We start from the raw sequence: 20,759 nt of genomic DNA, 5'->3' as shown, positions 1-20,759 counted from the left end.
ATTACTTCTCGAGCAATGACAGGTATAGGAACCTGTGATTGGTCAAAAGTAGTAGTAGGAAGTGGGATTACTCTTGCTTCCTCCTCAAAGACAATGTCTCTAACTGGATTTCTCCCCCCAAACTCAACATCCTAAAAAAATGTTGCAATTCCCGTCTCAAATATTGACCTATTTGTGGGATCATAAAACTTGTAACCCCGTGATCGTTCGGCATAGCCAATAAAGTAACTGCTAATGGTTTTAGAGTCCAAGGAATAAACAATTATGCTCACATTAAGTTACCAAACAGATAATCTCTAAATAAATTAATTTAATGACAACATCTCAAGATACCTAGCACAACATTAATACCAAGCCTTTGGGTAGTGATATTAATTGTAAGTGGTATTCTTGTTGTAATGATCAAACATTGACAATAAGTTATGTCAAATAACAAATCTATCTTTTGATGGATTTATTATTCACATTAGGTTTTCTTGACAATTGGCACATGTTTATCACCACAAAATGTGTGTGTAATTCTGCCAAGTCTTAATCATGTCTTTGGACCGATAAATACCCGCATGAGATACACAGACATAAATTTCAAAACATTCCATATAAAATAATCTAGACAAGAGAGATCACTTTTGTGACATCTTGTTTGAATTGACTTATATTGAGAGTGCTAGAAAATTAAATTTATTTAGAGATTATCTGTTTGGTAACTTCATGTGAGCATAATTGTTTATTCCTTGGACTCTAAAACCATTAGCAGCTACTTTATTGGCTATGCCGAACGATCACGGGGTTACAAGTTTTATGATCCCACAAATAGGTCAATATTTGAGACGGGAATTGCAACATTTTTTGAGGATGTTGAGTTTGGGGGGAGAAATCCAGTTAGAGACATTGTCTTTGAGAAGGAAGCAGGAGTAATCCCACTTCCTACTACTACTTTTGACCAATCACAAGTTCCTATACCTGTCATTGCTCGAGAAGTAATTTTGAATCCTCAACCAGACAATGTTGTTCAAGATAATATAGTTCAAACCCCCATTCAAGATGAGGTAATTGTTCCTAAGGAACAAACTCTACAACCTCAATCTCAAGAATCTGTGCCATTAAGGCGATCCACCAGAGAAAGGAGATTTGCATTTTCAGATGATTATATTGTATATCTCCAGGAACATGAGGTAGAAAATGGAATGTCAAAAGGAATGAAAACCAACTTTAACCATTATTGGTTTTAATTTCTATTTATTGGTTTTCAAAACTGAAAGGTTGTGGAAGTTCAAAAGGAATGAAAACCAACTTTAACCAATATGTTTTAATTTCTATTTCTGCCCCTCATAGAAATAGAAATTATACAACTAGTATCTACACATTAGGTCCATAACACATATACCCTTAAGCCTATTAACTAAATTGAATCACTTAAATTGTAGGCTTCTTATAAATGATAACACCACATTTAATTATGTGGTCCCATTGAGACATTATCTTACAATTTGCTATCACACGGCACAACAACTTGATCTTTCACAGGAACCTTATGTCCGAACAGGCCTGAAAAAATAGGTAAGGTCTTGCTTTCCTTTGCCACTCAAGTGTACGGCATTTGCCATGCTTAGGCCCCTTCATCCCTTCCCTAATGAAATAGACCACCGCATACCTTAGTAGTCTTAAATAGCGTGTCCAGGATTGCCCCCTTTTTTTTAGTAAGTGATTCATTACCAAAGCGAAGAAAAGCCTGGATCAAGAAAGGGTATACTACGAGTCCTTTGTCCCACGCATATAACCAACTGACGTGGTTCCCCGGTTCAACCAACTAGATCGTTAGAGTGATTTAGTCGATACAAAGGTGTGCTTAAAGTGGGGGGTGTGTGGTTTCTATCGGGTGCATTTATTAGTAACATCTTTAAAATTTTGTCACTAGAGTTTTTTTTTTATTTTTAAAATACTTATATGTTGTAGTGATTGGACTACATGTGTCATTTGCACAGTATGTTGTCCAAAAAAAATTTGGTGCGCATTATTTTTCATTTTCTTTTATCATGTGTACAATGCATTTTTCTTCTAAAACAGATTAGAGGATTTCTTGGGTTCCCATACAGTTCTCTTTTGGGAAAGTGAGATTTTAATCAGAAAGTCATAAATTTATTAGAAAGTTAGAAGTGTTGGTATTTTTTCATAATAATATAAAAAATATATATATATAATAAAATAAATACAAATGATAAAATAATTATTTATTTATTTATTATTATTAAAGAATGAAATAAAGAATAAACTATACAACTAAAAATATATAAATAAATTAGATTACATTATAGAACATATTACAAGATAGATTCCCATGAACATATAAAATAATATGTAAGAAATAGTTCAAATATAAAAGTTTGAAGAACAAAAGGTAAGAGATGCAAACCAAAACTTATGTGATACCACAGTTTTCTTAAAATAGATTCACCGCCTCCCAATGGGTGCTAGAGGCACGCCAGTGTCTGTCTTCCAAGATACGATAGTTGAAAGCAGCTTGTTATCCCAAATAGGCAACCCAAGAGGGGGGGTGAATTGGGTTATTAAAAATTTCACAATATTCAGAATTTTAATAAAAAAAAACAGAATAATAATTATCAATATAAAAGTAGAAGAGATAGAGAGAGAAAATCAAACACTGCGATTTATAGTGGTTCGGCACGCCAGGCCTACGTCCACTCCCCAAGGAACCTCCTTGAGAATTTCTTTACTATCAATTGAATAAATACACCACCAAACTTGTGGATTTGGCACAGGACTTACTCTTATCTATTGAGCCTCACTCAACAATAAATGTTTTACCCTTACAAAATCTCTCACAAAAATAAGGAATAAGAATAAGTGGTAATTGAACCCACTTTTACAATAATTCTCTCACAAAGAGTAGATATGAAAGTGTAAGAACAAAAGCTAAACTTAGATCTGAAAGTGAAAGAGCAGAATACTCAGAATTTTGGAGCTCACAGAAATATTTTCTCTTCAAGTTCTTGATGATATTCTCCACACACAACACTTCTATTTATACACAAAATTATACCCGTTGGACGCTCCTTGCTGACGTCATGGCTTACATAAGCACGCTCCTGACGTCATGGCTTACATAAGCACACTCTTGATGTCATCGCTTACATAAGCACACTCCTTGATTTTGAATAGTCAGCAAAAGATAAAAAATAAGACTGATTTTTTTCTTTTTGTTATTTCAAACATGGAGCCACCATTTTTGTAGACAATTTAATACAAAGTTCACAACTTTCAAACAAACAAATAATTTTCTCCATCTAGTTTATAATATATATATATATACACACATATATATATATATATATATAACTCCATCTTTTTCTTCTTGTTTAATTATAATATGATATAATCAATGTAGTGTAGTGTGATATGATATAATCAATGTAATGTAAAAAATTTAATAGCGCACGTGATGTATTCTGCATATAATGTTATATAAGTTCTGATCAAAATTTTGCATACAGAAAAATCTCTATAAATTATATTTATGATGGATCTGAAAATATATGTCATTTTGAAAATATTGTATATGTTGTAGAGATTTTAAACTAAATATATTTTACCACTCCATATTAATTTTGTCAAAAAAAGACAACCCATAAATATCAAATTTGTCAAAATAATACAACCAATCAATCATTTTTGTCAAAATAATATAATTAATCGATTTGTCAAAAGATGAATAGTAATTAACCCTATTTTTCAAAATAATATAATTAATCGATTTGTCAAAAGATGAATAGTAATTAACCCTATTTTTCAAAAAGTGAATAGTAAAGTTTTTGAAAATATTTAAAATAATATTTAACATAGATATTTTAAAAAGATAATATTATTTTATTTAAATAATATTTAACAAAAAGATAATAATTTGTGTCAAATAATATGTATATTAACTAATATATTTTAGGCATCATCAAAATTAAATAATATGATTAACACAGCTAATGCAGAAGCACTTTTTAAATAGTTTCGACAAACTTGACGATGACTACACTCTCTTTAATAAGAACCAAAGAAAGAGCTAGTAAAAGAAGATAGAAAAAAAAATTCTTTGATGGAAAAAAATATAAATATCTTTAACTTTTTATCTTAAATCACCATCTTCATTTTCCATCAAAAATCTCTCCAAAAATTATTCTACTAAGTTGGAGGAAAAAGACCTCTATTTATACAAGTAGGGGAATCACTAGCCATGAAGGCTATACATCAATAGGGCCATCAAATACGATTAACCAAGGCTATCAACTCTAGCCATTAGAGCTAAATTTACAAAGGTTGAAAACCTATGGCCACTAATATAATCATCAACTCTATAATCAAAAGATGAGAGTTACAAAAATTTACATTTCTCATGTGCTTAATATATACAAATAAATATGTATATAATGATGTTTGAATAAACCAACTAAATGGGTCACAAAATGGATACTAATGTTGGGTCACAATCCGATCCATTCAAGCTCAATTTTCAAACATATGCACAAGCTAAACCCAGCATAATATAATTTAGCCTAAGCTCAAGATTAAGTCCAAGACCAAACCCAGCAGATGCACAAGCACAAGCACATGCCTAGGCCCAGTTCAAACCAAGATTAAGTCCAACTTTATTAATATCTATTTTATGAGACAATTTTTATTCACAACTTAATGGTTTCGGCTCATTATTTCTGTATTGCAACCTTTTCACTTAAGAAAATACAAAACCACTCAAACTGTCACGACCCGCTCCCCGTACCCAAGGGTTAAACATCGTGATGGCCAGTAACTGAGGTTACTTCTGGCCAATTCTTTAACAAATAAATAAACGTGAGCGGAAAAATATTTAAATAAGGGTACCAAAATAATCATTGGAGTTTCTATTTTTATTACAAAATATATTGACCAAAAAAATCGATATTTACATAGAAAAATATCATAAAAGTATTGTGTGTGTCTAATCCATAGCCTCGCATCTAAGACTTTCCAAAAGTTATTCCTGAATTGCATTGCTTCCTGAAAATTGGTAAACAACTATAAGCACATGGCAGATTGAGGAATATTATACTAAGAGAATAAGGGCATAAAATTCACCATGAATAATTATTGGCTAAAAAGAGCTTGGTATTAAATGCATCATATATAATACGGAGATCATTTAACATATACTACATAAATTACGTAAACAATTATAACCACAGTACGGAACAGAACAGAACAGGGATCACTAAGTGACAATCACTATAGGGGTCAATGGATCCATGACAAACATGGGACCACAAAATAGTCAAGCACGGGCCAATGGTTATTTAAGTCCCCCAAGGCGTGGGACTCCCGTAGTGGTAGTTACAAAACATAATTGTTTATAAGGTCATAGTCAAATATTCTTTAAAAGTAAAAAAAACATATCCATGGGTTTCTTTTTAAGCAAATAGGGTTCAGAAATAACCCACGTAACTGAAATCTTTATAAAACATAACTTTTATTAATATACTAATAAAACATAACTTCTATAAAATAGATTTTGGTAAGTCAAAACATAAGTAAAATACAGTTTGATAACTCAAGATATAATATAACTCACTCTGCCATGTGCTTATAGTTGTTTATAAATTTTCAAGAAACAATGCAATTCAGGAATAGCTTTTGGAAAGTCTTAGATGCAAGATTACGGATTAGATTCACACAACACTTATATGATATTTTTCTATGTAAATATCGGCCTTTTTGGTCAATATATTTTGTAATAAAAATAGAAGCTCCAATGATTATTTTGGTACCCTCATTTAAATATTTTTCCGCTCGCATTTATTTATTTATTAAAGAATTGGCCGGAGGTAACCTCAGTTACTGGCCATCACAATGCTTAACCCTTGGGTACGAGGAGCGGGTCGTGACAAATGGTATCAGGGCAATGGTTTACATAAATAAAAAAATAAAAAAATCATTGGAGCATAGGACACACGCACATTTATGAAGTAGGATAGCGAGTAATTAGTACCTAAATATTATATTTTGTTAGTCGACTTAATTATATTATAATTTTATATGATTATATATATACATATATTAAATTTTTTTTTGGGTGCAATTTGTGATAAATATTTGATATAATTTATATTTGTTATAGCAAAAGAGGGAAAATAAACAAAAGGTGTCAGACTCAAGTACCCACCAAAATTATAATATAATTAAATATATAGAATTTTTAGTTCAGTATTTAAAAAAAAAATTTATTTCGACTTTTAAAAAGTGAGTTCAAATTTTAAAAAATACTAATTTTGAAACTATTTCATATTAATGAAAAGTTCATCTCCAAATTTTTCAACTCTTACATATGATTCTGTCATTGTGGTCTTATTTTATTTTTATTTTTATTTTTATCGTACACAAAACAGGTGGAAAGTTTTTAAAGTCACCCATTATTTCTCATTTTGGCCCAGACTAATTTTTGACAACTAGACAATGAATTGTTTTGGTAAAGTGTTTTTTTTGAAGTAATATTTTCTATCAAATTAATCATCTAATATATATTTATCAGAGTGCGCAACGGATAATTGCACATATGACAAATTTTGAGGACGAAATTTTAAAAGGAGGAAAAATTGTAACAACTCAGATTTTTAATTATTCTGTAGAATTTATACTAATATTATTTAATCACAGTTAGGAAAAATATATCATTTTTTATATATTATTATGGATAATTTTGTAAAATAATATAATTATTAAAAATTTAAGAGTCAAAATATAAATAAATAATTAAATCTAAGGGTCAAAGTATAAATAAGTAATTAAATTAAGTTTGGATAAATTTAAATTAATGAAGATTAATAGAAAGGCGACACGTGGCAATTTAGCTTGGGCCTCACGAATTCAATGTATTTATATAGGGAGAAGTTGACTCTGTGAGAGGAAGGAAAGAAATGAAAGAAGGAAAAGCAAGAGTGAAGAAAAGAGAGAAAAGAGAAAAAAGAGAAAAAAGAAAGGAAAAAAATAATGGAAGTTTAAAGGATTTTTGATGGTAGAAAGAAAGAATGAGGTATTAAAGCTAAGATGAATTATATTATACCTTGAGTTACCAAAATATATTTTACGTATGTTTTGACTTACCAAAATCTGTTTTATATAAGTTATGTTTTATTAGTATATTAATAAAAGTTATGTTTTATAAATGTTTCAGTTACGTTGATTATTTTCTGAACCCTATTTGCTTAAAAAGAAATCCATGGATATGTTTGTTTATATTTTGAAAAATATTTGATTATGACCTTATAAGTAATTATGTTTTGTAAGTACCGCCACGGGAGTCCCACGTCTTGGGGGACTTCAAATAACCATTAGTTAATGTTTGACCACTTTGTGGTCCAGTGTTGTCATGGATTCATTGATCTCTGTAGTGATTGTTACTTTAGTGATGTACCGTGGTTATAATGATTATTTCAGTTTCTGACACTTAATTAATTTGTGTATTCAACTCAAATTATGTTAATGTTTTGGCCTAACTAATTATCCATGGTGAATTTTATACCCTTATACTCTTAGTATGATATTTCTCATTCTGCCATGTGCTTATAGTTGTTTACCAATTTTTCGAAAACAATGCAATTCAGGAATAGCTTTTGGAAAGACTTAGATGCGAGGCTACGGATTAGACACACACAGCACTTTTATGATATTTTTCTATGTAAATATTGGCCTTTTTAGTCAATATATTTTGTAATAAAAATAGAAACTCCAATGATTATTTTGGTACCCTTATTTAAATATTTTTCCGCTCGCGTTTATTTATTTGTTAAAGAATTGGCCGGAGGTAACCTCAGTTACTGGCCATCACGATACTTAACCCTTGGGTACGGGGAGCGGGTCGTGACACAAACTCACCTCAACTGACGATTGGGTTCCACTTTAATTTCAAATTAAAGTTATCGAAAACTATTATTTTCCAACAATAAGTAAATAATTTTAAAAAAATCATGTAAAAAAGTCAAATATTTCTTCTAATCTCTCTACTTTTTTCACAAAAAATCATTTCCAAACTCTTTAATATTTTTCACTTCATATTTTACTCAAAAAGTAACTAAAAACCTATTTTTGGTTGTGTAACAACCCCGACCTATGATTAACTGTCAAATCATGATTAAGAATGCTTAGTGAGTAATTAAGATGAAATTATGAATTAATTGTATGCATGTTACATTATTTGTGTATATATCTGTCTATCGTAGAAATATTTGTTCATGTTTCTGTTTTATTCTACGAATTGAAGGCCTTATCGGCATCTGATCACGAAATTGACCTAGTTTTTGCGTTAGTTAGAATTTTTAGAATTTTATGGTAGGTTGCATTAAAATTCGATTCGGAACGAATAAATTATAATAAATGATCCACTTAATTATCTTTAACTCCAAATTAATTAAGCTTTATTCACTAAGCCTATATAAGGCTAGTATGTGCTTCAACTCACATCCTTTCACAACTTTGAGCCTATTCAATCAAGCAAAATGTGAGAGAGGAAGAGAAAGGAGAAGACTTGAGCTTAACTAGGGTGATTGCTAGGAAATTGGGAAGAATCGACTTGAACTTAGCTAGAATATGAGGCATTGGGAAGAATCACTCAAGAACTCAAAGAATTGAAACTTGTAGGTAAGGAATTCAACCTTAAATTATGTAGTTAACTCATTTAATTTGTGAATTCAAAGGAAAATGAAAGATTAGTGCATGAAATGAACTACGGTAGTAGGAAAGAAAAAAAGTAGAGCTTGTATGTGCATTTTAAGGTATTTTGAAGTTGATTTCAAGTAAAATCTCCATGTATGTCATGTTTTCAACTTAATTATGAAATTTCATCTTGCTTTTCATCAAGTTCCTTTGTTTAAACATGATTTGTAAGATTTAAGTTCAAGGAAATTATTTACATATTTGTATCATGAGTTTTGAGTTTGAATTCAACAAAATTCATTTGTTTTTCGGCCTTGATTTTGCGAAATGATCTTCAATCTATGATATCCTATAAGTTTCTAAATGTTTCCTTAAGTTTTGGCCCAAAAAGAACTTGACTTGTAGCTTTGACTTTAAGTTTGAAGCTTGGAAGCAAATCTAGAAATTCCAGAATTTTGCCTTTCCACTCGAGCTACCACTCTGTATTTTGCACTCCTGCTCGAGCTACCAAATGTTGGCTCGAGCGTAAAATGCATGCTCTTAGAAGTTTACCATTTTTGCAGACCGCTCGAGTGACAAGAGTTGCGCTCGAGCAAGAACCTCAGTCTCATGCTCTATCCACCGTCAAGCGGAAAAATCAAGCAATCAATACTTTCGCAAAGTTTACAGACCGGTCAAGCAAAGGAAGCTGAGCTCGAGCAACCACTCACATGTTTGGACATTCGCTCGAGTGAAGGAAGTTGCGCTCGAGCGAGACCCTTGTTTCCAACATATTTGACTAAGTGTTTTCAAATGCATTTTAGCATCCTCATTGCATCATATGCATTCCTAAGTCAAAATTAAGACATAATAATGAGGATAAGACTTAGAAACACACTAAGAATGAAACGTAATGAGTTGAGTATATTTTGAGCGTGTGTTTCAATGTGTATCTGCTATGTGTTTGTGTAAGTCATGCGTCATAGACTATCTGAATCGTTTGCTTTCTCTATTTTGATAACGGAGCCATCTGTTAGTAATAACTCTGTAAATTTATATTTAGCTTTAATTATTTTCTGATGATATAAAATCGATTTTCTGAAATGCTATGTTTTGTGTGAATGAATGATTGTCCAAGTTTCTGAAATGTATTCGTGGTCTCCTTAGCATCATGTGATATGCGTCCCTCTATGGGTCATCGGAAACGTCTCTATACACATGAGTCATCGAAATGCCTTATGGCTGCTCCTTTATGGGTCATCGGAATGCCTTCACGGTTGTCCCTCCATGGGTCATCGAATTTGTTAACGTTAATTTATGTACCATGTACTATTATGTGAAATGTATGAATTGTGAAGGCAAATATGATTACGTACACGAATTTGTTTCTGCTTTGACATCATGTACAAGACTTTGTTTCTGTATGGACATTATTCAGTAAAACATTCACTCTGTTATTATTTACTGGACTTTCGTTCACTATTTATATTATATATGTAGGTGAGTAGGCGAATGACCAGGCCTAAGCTGCTGCCTAGAGAGTTTTGGGTCAGCCAGCCATCGTGCCTCCAGGAGAGGTTCCTGTTTGTAAAGTCAAGTTTTGTTATAATGATCCCGGTTTTTTCCAGTCATTTATTGTATTCCGGACTCGGGTTTCGTGGTTGTATGTTGTTGTTTATATCTTGTTTGCATCATTTAATTCTTTGTATTTGAGTTGTGAGATGTGTTGGGTAAGTTTGGAATAGGTTGGTTGTGAGTTGGAACAAAAGGTTGCTGCCTAGGATTTGGCTTCTGCGCTCGAGCGAGCCTTGGGTGTTTGCTTCTCCGCTCGAGCGAGGCTTCCTGCGCTCGAGCGAGCCTTGTGTGATGTGTCTCTTCGCTTGAGCGAGGACTCATGCGCTCAAATGTGCGCCTACGTCTCTAAAAGACCTGAAGGTTGGTATTCTTCGCTCGAGCGATCTTTCTTGCGCTCCAGCGAGCTCTGTGTTATTGATTCTTTCGCTCGAGCGAGAACTCTTGCGCTCAAGCGTGCTTTTGCGTTGTAGACCTGAAGATTTACATTGTTCGCTCGAGCAACGCTTTTTGTGCTCGAGCAAGGTTCTTTTGTGTCTGGTCGCTCAAGCGACGACTCATTCGCTCGAGCGAGCCCTGTATATATCAATTCGCATCAGCGTGATTTTTATCACTTTTTCATCTCTTTTTTCACTCCAAATCCTAAATCTGGCTGTCTCTCTCTCTAAACTCTCTCTCTCTCTCTATAAATACACCATGTTTTAGAGGTTTTCTACCCTATTTCCTTTGTTAAAAAGATAGAACTTGGCGAGGGCTTCCCTTTGATCCGAAAAAGTATGGATTTGGAGCATCTTGAGTTTCTCTCTTCTTCTCCTTTGAGCTTCTCCATTTTAGGTAAAGATAATCTACTCATTAATATAAGCTTTGACATAAATGTTAGTCATTTTATATAAATGGTGGGATTTAAGAATTTTGGGTAAAGTTAGGGTTTGAGTTTGAATGTTTAAAAGAGGGGTTTCCTATTGTTGGGTTCCATTTGTATGTGAGGTCTTGAAAATTGGGTTGTTTGTGTGTAATGGGTGAGATTTGACCTTGGGAGCAATATTTGAGAAAATGGAGAAAATGTCCTAATTTGAATTATAAAAGTTATTTGCATAAATAATGAAAATGATGTGGAAATATGAAGTTGGTTTGAAAATCATGAAATTAGAGGAAATTGTGATTAAATGGTGTAGTTGGATTGATAAATCACTCACCTATGGAAAATATGATATATTATCTGTTGAGAAATTTATTTATCTGTTTAGATATATCTGTTTTGGGCTATCGGTGGAGAATAATCATGATTGTTGTAGAAACTGCATGATGATTAGGTAAATTGAAACTAATCAATTGGGCTATGTCATTTAATATGACGGTTGAATATAAACATAGTATATGTGATTAAATTGGTCATTGTATATGACAACGTGTTTAAATACATTGTATATGTATCTGTGTTTGGGAGGAGATTGGGGATGTACTCCATTGTGTGGGAGGAGATAGGAGATTGACTCCATTGATAATTAAGTTAGCCGGCGTGTCCAGGGTGAAAGTCCCGAAATTATATATATATATTTGGGTGCCGGTTCCCTCGGACGTAATTCCGTAAAATGGCAAGTGAATGGAAGTGTATGAATGATGTTTATGATTGAAGTGTTGACAATATGAGTTGTAGTCTCATTTTGAAATGTTTAAATATCAATGAACTATGTCAATGAATTGATTTGGATAAATAAATGGAAATGGATTGAAATATAGATGTGATTGTTGATTGGTTATGGAAAGGATGTACGTGGTTTACAAGTGTTACACATTTATCGGATGCTAATGTTTTAGTTAATTCTCATATACTGTTTAGCATATCTCTACTAGGTATTGGCTCACCCTATTTGGGACACCATTTTCAGGTACAGGTGATATGCCGCCTCCTTGAGAGGTTTAGGAGTTGAAGACTCCGTTTGTTATTTATATTTTGTGTTAAATGTAAATCCAAGCCGAGGGCTTTTTATGTATAGAGTTAGAACTCTTCTTTTGTTGTAACTAAGTGATAACTTGGAAAGCTGTAAGCTTGTAGGGCATTTACTTTGTTGTTAACATGTAATATCTTTTGTAAAAAAGACTCTGATGAATGAAAATGTATTATTTCTTTATGTTCATGGGACTTGTGAATGAATGATTTATGTCTTAAATTAAGGGCGTTACATTTGTGATCCATGACAATGATGTTTTATTATTTTGTTTTTGTTTACCTGTACGATGGGCTAAGTCCCTTATGAATCTGTATGGTGTTGCATAACGTATGGAAGTTTGGCAACATATATATATATATATATAAGTTTGAAATTTTTCTATCACATGTATGTTTACACAGCTCTATGGATATTATATTTTGTATATTTGCTTCTGCAATCCCTCGACTATTATAATTTCGAAGTTAGAGGCCTTCGGTAATCCCAGAATTACTGGCCGGTTACGACGCTAAATCTATAGGGATAGGTTTGGGTCGTGATAAGTTAGTTCTGGTTAAATTCATAATCGACTAATTAACGATTCAACATTAGAAGTAAAAAATAAATAAATTTCATGGAGGAAAACTACGGAAGATATATTCCCATAATCCAAGTAAGTTATGTGAAGTTAGTTCATCAAAACTAACAATTGAAATTGAGATTGACTGATCCATGGCCGGTGATCCTCACTAATCACCATTTTCTAGTTCAACGCTAAAGAAGCAAATGTTAATTTTAATATTCATATGATTAGAGTTTGTGTGTAAATTTAATAGATGCACACGTGCTTTGTATGTACGATAATATTATGAGCATTTGATTTATTGGTCAAAACTAGGTTAGTACAACATTTTGTTTCACAAAAATCAAGTTTTTAATTATTTGAAAATAGATTATTTTAATAATATTTTGACTTTTATAAAAGATGTATAAAAAAGTAGAGAGTTTATATAACTTTTTAACTTGTCGACCCCTAACGTGGTCTTTTTTTTTTTTTTTTTTTTGGGTGACAACCACAAGAATCAAGAATTAACCCAACCCTTCTATTTAAAAATGCCTTTAGTTTGTTTATGTGTTGTCGCCTCTGTCTAATTAATGAAGTTCTTCTTTTATCCAAAAAAAAAAAAAAAAAAAAAAAAACCTTCCACAAAAAATAAAAGTAAATAAATAAGATTAATGTCTAAGACCCCCTTTTTTCTCACCCCTTTGACCCCCTCTCTCTCTCATTGATTGGATTTTCTTTTCTTTTTTTTTTGTTCCCCTTGTTTTCCAATCACCACCTGCCACATGTGTATGGGGTGGTGATTGGAGGGGGTCTCCATCACTCTTCTTTGTTTCATTTTGTTTCTCTCATGGCTCCTCACATGAGTAATAGTATAATATCGCAAAACAATTTGTATGGTACTCTCTTGAGACCTATATAATAGAGAATATTAATTTGTGGCATTATTGCTGATGACAAGTAATAATGTTTTTGACAATAGGTAGTATAATTATATGTCGGTTATTAATTTAACGATCCAAATTATATTATGAATGATTAAAATCACATATGGTCATTTATATCCCTAATTGAAGTTCAGGGCAGCTGGCTAAAGTGGCAAAACCTGCCCTAACTGTTTTTTTTTTTGTTTTTTTTTTGTTAATATTCCTTTTTCTTGAGAAAAGCAAAGTAGAACAGTGATAATGTCCCAAGCTTTTAAAAATGTGAGATATTATCTCAACATTTAACCCTTGTCATGACTGATAAATTTGGGGGTTCTCTCCCGGTGGCAAACACAGGTTTTTCCTCATTTGTAGAGACATATTCTTGATGTTCCAAGAAATAGAATCATATGATAAAATAAGTGAGATAACAGGAATTTAGACACTTATTTATTAAACTCTAATGGAATCTTTGTCCTGGGTGTGATTTTTAAAATTATTATGTGGTCGGTCTCATATACTATATGTAGTGGTGTGTGCACGACAGATAGTACTTTCAATCTATCAAAATTGTCAATTAGCATAATTTTTGGGGGTCAGCAGAAGAAAAACTAAATTTGGAGCATGGTTACTTTATCTTAAAAAGATGGTTACTTTATCTAAATTTCAATCAATTTTTAATTTTAGTGAGACATAACAAACAACTTAACGCGCAAATTTTGAATACTATCTAAAATATCACTAATGCATTAGCATAAACACACGAAAAAAATAAGATGTATTAATGCATTTGTGACATGTACCCTCAGTTCGATAACTTAAATTTGTTGAAGATTGTATTCTTATCATTAATAGATTAAAAAAAAAAAAAGCAGGCAGGCAGGCAGGCAGGAAGAAAGATAATAGTGAAGGAGAAAAAAAGTTTATCAAAACCCAGACAGAGTCTATTACCGTCAAGGAAACCTAATCAGAAGATAGCTTAAGAACTTGCAAAATTCACCATTACAAAATCTTCAGAAGCATATCAGCAAAAAGACAATTCTAACTAAACTGACAAAACATTAAGTATGATGATGACAAAAAGATGCATGTCAAGATTTACTCAAGATGTAAAATCGGTCTCTTTGTCTAGCTCTTTGTGAATCAAATAATCAGGTTGAGCCCCCAATCAGCAACTCGAGGAGCTGGCGTTTCTTGAGCTTTGAAAACCCTTTCATGCCACGAGACTTTGCAAGGGCTCTCAATTCTGGCAGCTTCATTGAGTTTAAGTCCTTGTCTACAATAGGTTTCTGTTTTTCTGCATCATCCTCACTATAAATTTCATCAATGTCAGAAGGTTCATCCTCTGACAACCCATCAAACACGTCCCCATTAGAAAAAATGGGTTCAGGCTCAATTTCAAGCTTGAGTTCATGTATTTCAGGTTCAAGATGAGTCCCATGTCTTTTACCATCTAATAGTGTATCTGCAACAGACTCAGAATGATTTTGCTGGAATTTGAGTTGAGGTACCGGAGACCTACGTTGAAAATTTGATACTGGTCTGCTCAATGGAGGGGATTCACGGTCCCGGGGCTCATCCTTCAGAGTGTTATTCAAGTCCAAAGAGATCGTGCTTTTCTCTTCCTCAAATGCACCATTCTGATCATGCTGGTCCAAGACAAACTCTCTGCTGCTACCATCACTGCTGATTTGTTTCCCTTGTTGAGTAGTGTGTTTCCTTAGAAGCTTGAGGAGAGAATCAACAGTCTTGCTTTCCTTACCTTGTCTCTGCGACAACTCTGTCTTCTTCTCTTCCTTGACAGCTGCTCTTTCTCGAAGTTGAGCCTGGACCTTTCTGAACAATTCAACAATCTCCTTTTCTCTTGGTCCTGGAGTTGCCGTTGCTTGGAACTTTGGGCCACCGGAAACAGAAAGTAATGGCCCATTTTTTGAGGGAAACAGTTCAGATTCTTCAAGGGTTTCAGAGCCATCTCTCTCTTCATTTTGCCTGTTCCTGTTTCGGGAGAACCCATGCCTATTTTGCCTTGAGAAGTCCGGGTTTCTTCTATAACCACTAGAACCTGCCTTGCACAAAGGATACATTCCCCTGGAAGTGAATCTTGGCAATATAATCTTGATCTGTGAAAGGGTTTTGTAGTCGCCACGAGAAGAGCTAGGGGACAAACTGAATGCTCTTCCAGAAACTCCTGAGAAGGGGACACATCTTCCATCTGTTGTTCCATAACCTGTAAAAAAGTTGGGATCCATGCATTGAAAATATTACAGTTTCAGGATGTGAACACTGGTAGCGTTTGGTTTACTTTTCAAAACTCAACTTTGTTTTTAAATCATGATTTGGATTAAACATGTTAACCGAACATATTTTTAAAATACAATTCAAAATTACTTTCAAAACACCTCTCTTCTCTTTTTTAATTATTATTATTCAATCAATCAATCACTTTTTCTCTCTCATCTCTCCTCTCTCCTCTCATATTCTCTCACATTCTATAGATCAATCAATCAAAAAAAAAAAATTACAAATCATCCCAAAACTATTTTCAAAACTCCTAACTAAACAAATTTTCTCTTTTCAAATCATGATTCAAAAACTCAAAATTCAAAACACAACTTCACACTCAAATCATAATTCTAAAACTAAACCAAACAGACCCGTGAATAATGTGTCAAAGGCTGCACGAAGAAATATCAAAACCCAATACTAGAATATATCCGAACTGTGAAAGTCAAATGGTAAATAGCTAGGGTAAACAGATAATCGAAAGCTTCATCAAAAAAAAATAAAAGAAAATAAAAGAAAGCCAATGCAAGCATCAAACTAAAAAGCTGAAAACATGTTATCGGCCCAATTGGAGGCACATGGAGATTCTACACACCACTAAGCCACTCCATGCTTCCATTTACAGAAATTTGTATTCATACATACTTCCCACACCGTGGATGAAGAATGCACTTGTTAATTTTATATTAGACACGAAACTAACTACATTGAGAAGAAGTCTGATGTGTGGATTTAATGGTTGGCTTGGCTGTGATATTTGAAGGTACATAAGCATAGGTCGGTTCTGGGTTGGCACAGGTAATCCAAGCATTCAAACTGAGAACCAAACTGATCTGGTTAGTTCTCGAAAATTGGGAAACAGGACTGAACCAACTATCCTGAGAACTGGACAAAATGAACAACAAAGGTCATTTTCGGTTCAGTTTGCAAGTTAATTGGTTCGCTCATGCACCCCTAGGCTAGTAGCCATGTACATTGGACACCATGCACCAACGTAGGATAATATCAGAACATCAAAAAGTGGAATGATATGTCACACACAGTTTAGGCTCCTATTTCCAATAAATGGCAAAAAAATTGAATTTCTTTCAACTAATAAACATAGTTCTCTTCTTCAGGAATTCATGAAATGCATGCCTAAGAACAGTATGGATAGTCAACAGAATATGAAACTCTTAACAATTATATAGCTTAGTACGATCCCCTTATCAAATCCCAGATGACGGGTCAAGACATTGATAACAAAATGAAGCATTTAACAAATAAAACAAGACATCTAATATCAAAAGCAGCCAGGGGGATTCACAGTTTGAAAGCCAAGTGGGCAAAGACAGCAAGTACTAATTGGAGTTATTAAAGAAAGGCAAATACTAACAAGTGACCCTTATGCATTGTTTAATGTTGGAAAGTATGCAAGTGTCTTGAAAATATCTAAAAATATTAAAACGTGTATTGATTTCAATAAAAGTGAATTGAATTTACTACAAACTGTATGGTGTTCTTCAATTTTTTGTCTTTTTACTTGTGCACTAGGGGCACTTGTTAGCAACACCCTTAAAGAAAAGAGCAACCTTTCCATAATGAATTTCTCGGTGGCAATATTCCTAATCCAAAATGATACATAGAAGACATAGAGTCATTTCATCGAACAAATGGCGGGCGTCGCTGAAATTCTTAACCCAAACAATTCAAACGGGCATAAAGCTCTTTGCTAAATCTCAGGACTAGTTTGCATACATGTGTATACGTTTTATTTATAAAGCCACACATGTCTACACACACATACGCCTATTATAACATCTACATAGTATATAATCGAATGCATGAGCAACGATAGTATGTGTATATATATACATATTGGCATAGAGTTTCAAGCCACAAACAGAAGCAAAGTAATAAACTTCACAAACCCATATACTAATTTGTCGCAAGAAAGTACAAATCCTTGGGGGGAGGACAAGGAATATAAGCGAATGGTTGGATAATTAAGTAGGAAGAACAAAACCCTAGAATGTACCTGAGAAGTTTTGAGTGACGCAGTGGATTGCTGGAGACATTGGTTTGGAGATGGAGGATGAGACTTCAATGGAGGTTTTGCATTTTTTGAGGTGCCCTCTCAGCTCAGAGTCACAGGTCGCAAGCTTGAACTCGGCAAGCGTAAGTGTTTGTGTGTGTATATATAGCGATTGACGACATGAGTCCGAAACAAGTGAGTGCTGTTCAGTATTTCGGGTAGTGTCGTATTCGAATCGCCTATTCGGGTATGCATTTGGGTCGGATCCCAATGAAATGATAGATGGAAAATTAGTATTATATGGTCATACTCTCTCACCAATTATCATTCATTATAACTTTTCATATTCGTTAATCATTCAATATAAATAATTAATACTCAACTTTTTTTACCAATTATTCTATTATGAAACACCACGTAACCATATTTCTAAACCACTAAATAATCACTCGTGATAAATAGACGCTTCCTTTTCTTTCTTTCTTTTTTTTTTTTTTTTTTGGGTTCGGTATATATTTAAGCTTTTTTTTTTTATTGACTTTTAAAATTAATTTTAGCATTTTTGTAGATATTTTTCAATTAACTAATTTTAAAAAAATGTTATGCATTTCAAATAATTTAATTTTATCAAATCTCTCATATGAATGTAAAACCTACACAAATTCATATATATATATATATATATATATAAATCTCATACCCATATAAAAAGGTTGGTAAAATATTTAATAGATTATTTAGGTCCTGGCATTACTCCTAATTTTTTTTTGTGCAATTGCCTATATCAGCTCTTTCTATTACTTAAGTTTCTTATTTCTTAACATCACTTTGCCTTGAAATTCGTGTATATATATTTTTTAATTTATTTCATATGTTTCATTTCAAGTTTAAGATTTTATAATAAAGGAGAAATAACTTGTGTGGGGACATATTTTTTAGGTAACAATACGTGATTAAAGTGGCACTGAAATGTTAGTTGAGGTGTCACGTGTCTTTGACTTGACGTCGAGGTAATCTCGGTTATGCCAAGGTTATCTGCGGAGATACCGGAATCCGAGATGAACGGATAAGGGACAAGAGTCCTAGAATGGGGGAGAACCTCAGACTGGATAAGGGTAAAGCTCTTAGGGAGTTTATCTTTATCTATTGGAGAGTCCAGGATAAGCATTGAGTTAGAGTCCATTGAAGCTAAGCTTCTACAGGGATCAGGTCAGTGTTGGCTATAAAAGTAAGGCACTCTCGTGAGTCTAAGGTACACTTTTTGTTTCCTAGCTAGTGAGTTAAAGTACTATTTGCTATCTTTGAGAGATAATTGAGTACTGACTTGGTCGTCGGAGTACCCCCAGGTGGACGAACCACCGCCGGAGTCTTATTTTTCTGTGACAGGTCGTTCGGGCGCAATCTATTTTGCCGGTGTTCTCCAGCTGAGTACTTGTTTGGCAGTGTGGTCAGAAAACAGCACATATATTTTGGTGTCGTCTGTGGGAAAGAAACGAGAATAGATGGCCAACAACGGATAGAAAGAAAAGGTTGGGGACGACATCCCTACTAGGAGTGGTAAGAACATTGACCCTAACGTTGAGGAGGATAACTGCAACGAAGAAACTCAGGATAAAAATCCCGGAGAGAAAGACGTTGGCAAGGAGGGCGACGTACCAAAGAAGTCAGGCTGAGGCGGGTATTATAACGAGGACAACCTCCAGGTATGGAAAGATAGATGCCTGCGAAGGGACGACGAGATGAAGGGAATGGCGAACAAATTGGCCGACCTGCAATCAGTCGTCAATTTCATGATGCAGAACAACGTCATGCAACCACCGTTACTGTTACAAGATACGCCAATTCCAGCGGCCAAGAACAATGCCCAAAAAGGGCAGAAAACAGTCCCTACAGTCCCCCAGCACACCAGGACCAAAGAACACTCTCACCCGCCTTCAAGGGAGGTCGGGCGAGGAGATTCAATGAAATGAGATTCTCGGAGGACGCATCGCACCAAAGAAGCTGACCCCAAAGAACATCAGTATGTTCAAGGGAAGGAACTTTGTTTTGATGCAACAAACGGAGAGAGGTCCAAGAGGACTCATAACGACACCAGGAGTAGCACACCAAAAAGGTTGAAATCCGTTGATAGCCGAGCTCCTGGACAAACCAAGGAGGATCTGAGGGATTACCTCCAGAGGAAGCGACAAGATGCCGAGGTAACAACACCGGTCAAGCCGAGAACACCGTTCTTGGTTGAATTGGACAAGTTTGAGGCTCCGAAAAAGTTCCACATGCCAAGATTCCAGATATACGACGGTAAGTCCGACCCTAACTTTCACGTTGACTTATACCTAAACTCGATAACACTGTACACCGGGAACGAGCCGTTGCTCTGCAAAGTGTTCCCCTCATCCTTTGAGGAAATCACATCAGACTGGTTTTACAAGTTGTCGAAAGGAACTGTGAAAAGCTGGGAAGGCCTAACCGAGATGTTCGTGGCTAGATTTGTGACAAACAAACTACAACCATTAAGGGTAGACTCCCTGATGGTTCTAAGAATCGGCGAGGATGAAAGCCTTAGAGCCTATGCCAAAAGGTATTATGAGGTGTTCAACCGAATACCAGGATGCAACCAAGAGGTGGCGGTCGTGTCTTTTAAGAATGGCCTGAAAGATGATTGCCTACTTCGAAAATCACTAGCAAAAACATTGCCAAAAAATATGGAGGAACTTATGGCCAAGATAGAAAAATATGCCAAGGCCAAAGAGGACACGCCGGAAACAAAGACGTCAAAACAACAGAAGAGAAACGGCTCGCCGAAGCGA

At 34.1% G+C, this 20,759-nt stretch overlaps 1 protein-coding gene across 1 annotated transcript; it reads right to left on the bottom strand.

Annotated features, from left to right (window-relative positions):
• Positions 1-14,577: 14,577 nt before the first annotated feature.
• LOC114275159 (rho-N domain-containing protein 1, chloroplastic) lies at positions 14,578-18,144 on the bottom strand. The gene is made up of 2 exons (XM_028217149.2): positions 17,956-18,144; positions 14,578-15,882 (listed from the first exon to the last, which is right to left on the bottom strand). The coding sequence occupies exons 1-2, from the start codon at positions 17,993-17,995 to the stop codon at positions 14,807-14,809; spliced, it is 1,116 nt and encodes a 371-aa protein (XP_028072950.2). The 5' UTR covers positions 17,996-18,144; the 3' UTR covers positions 14,578-14,806.
• Positions 18,145-20,759: the final 2,615 nt, after the last annotated feature.

The sequence above is a fragment of the Camellia sinensis genome, chromosome 14 (assembly GCF_055761805.1).
Source record: "Camellia sinensis isolate YWXY chromosome 14, ASM5576180v1, whole genome shotgun sequence".
In the NCBI taxonomy this organism is placed as follows: Eukaryota; Viridiplantae; Streptophyta; class Magnoliopsida; order Ericales; family Theaceae; genus Camellia; species Camellia sinensis.
The sequence above is the reverse complement of the archived record's forward strand: the minus strand, read 5'-3'. Positions and strand labels throughout refer to the sequence as shown.

Excerpts from the sequence above, each read along its gene's own strand:
- LOC114275159 (XM_028217149.2), bottom strand. The coding sequence starts at position 17,995 with ATGTCTCCAGCAATCCACTGCGTCACTCAAAACTTCTCAG. Across the intron at positions 15,883-17,955 it reads CGTCACTCAAAACTTCTCAG|GTTATGGAACAACAGATGGA; the intron begins GTACATTCTAGG and ends ACTTTTTTACAG.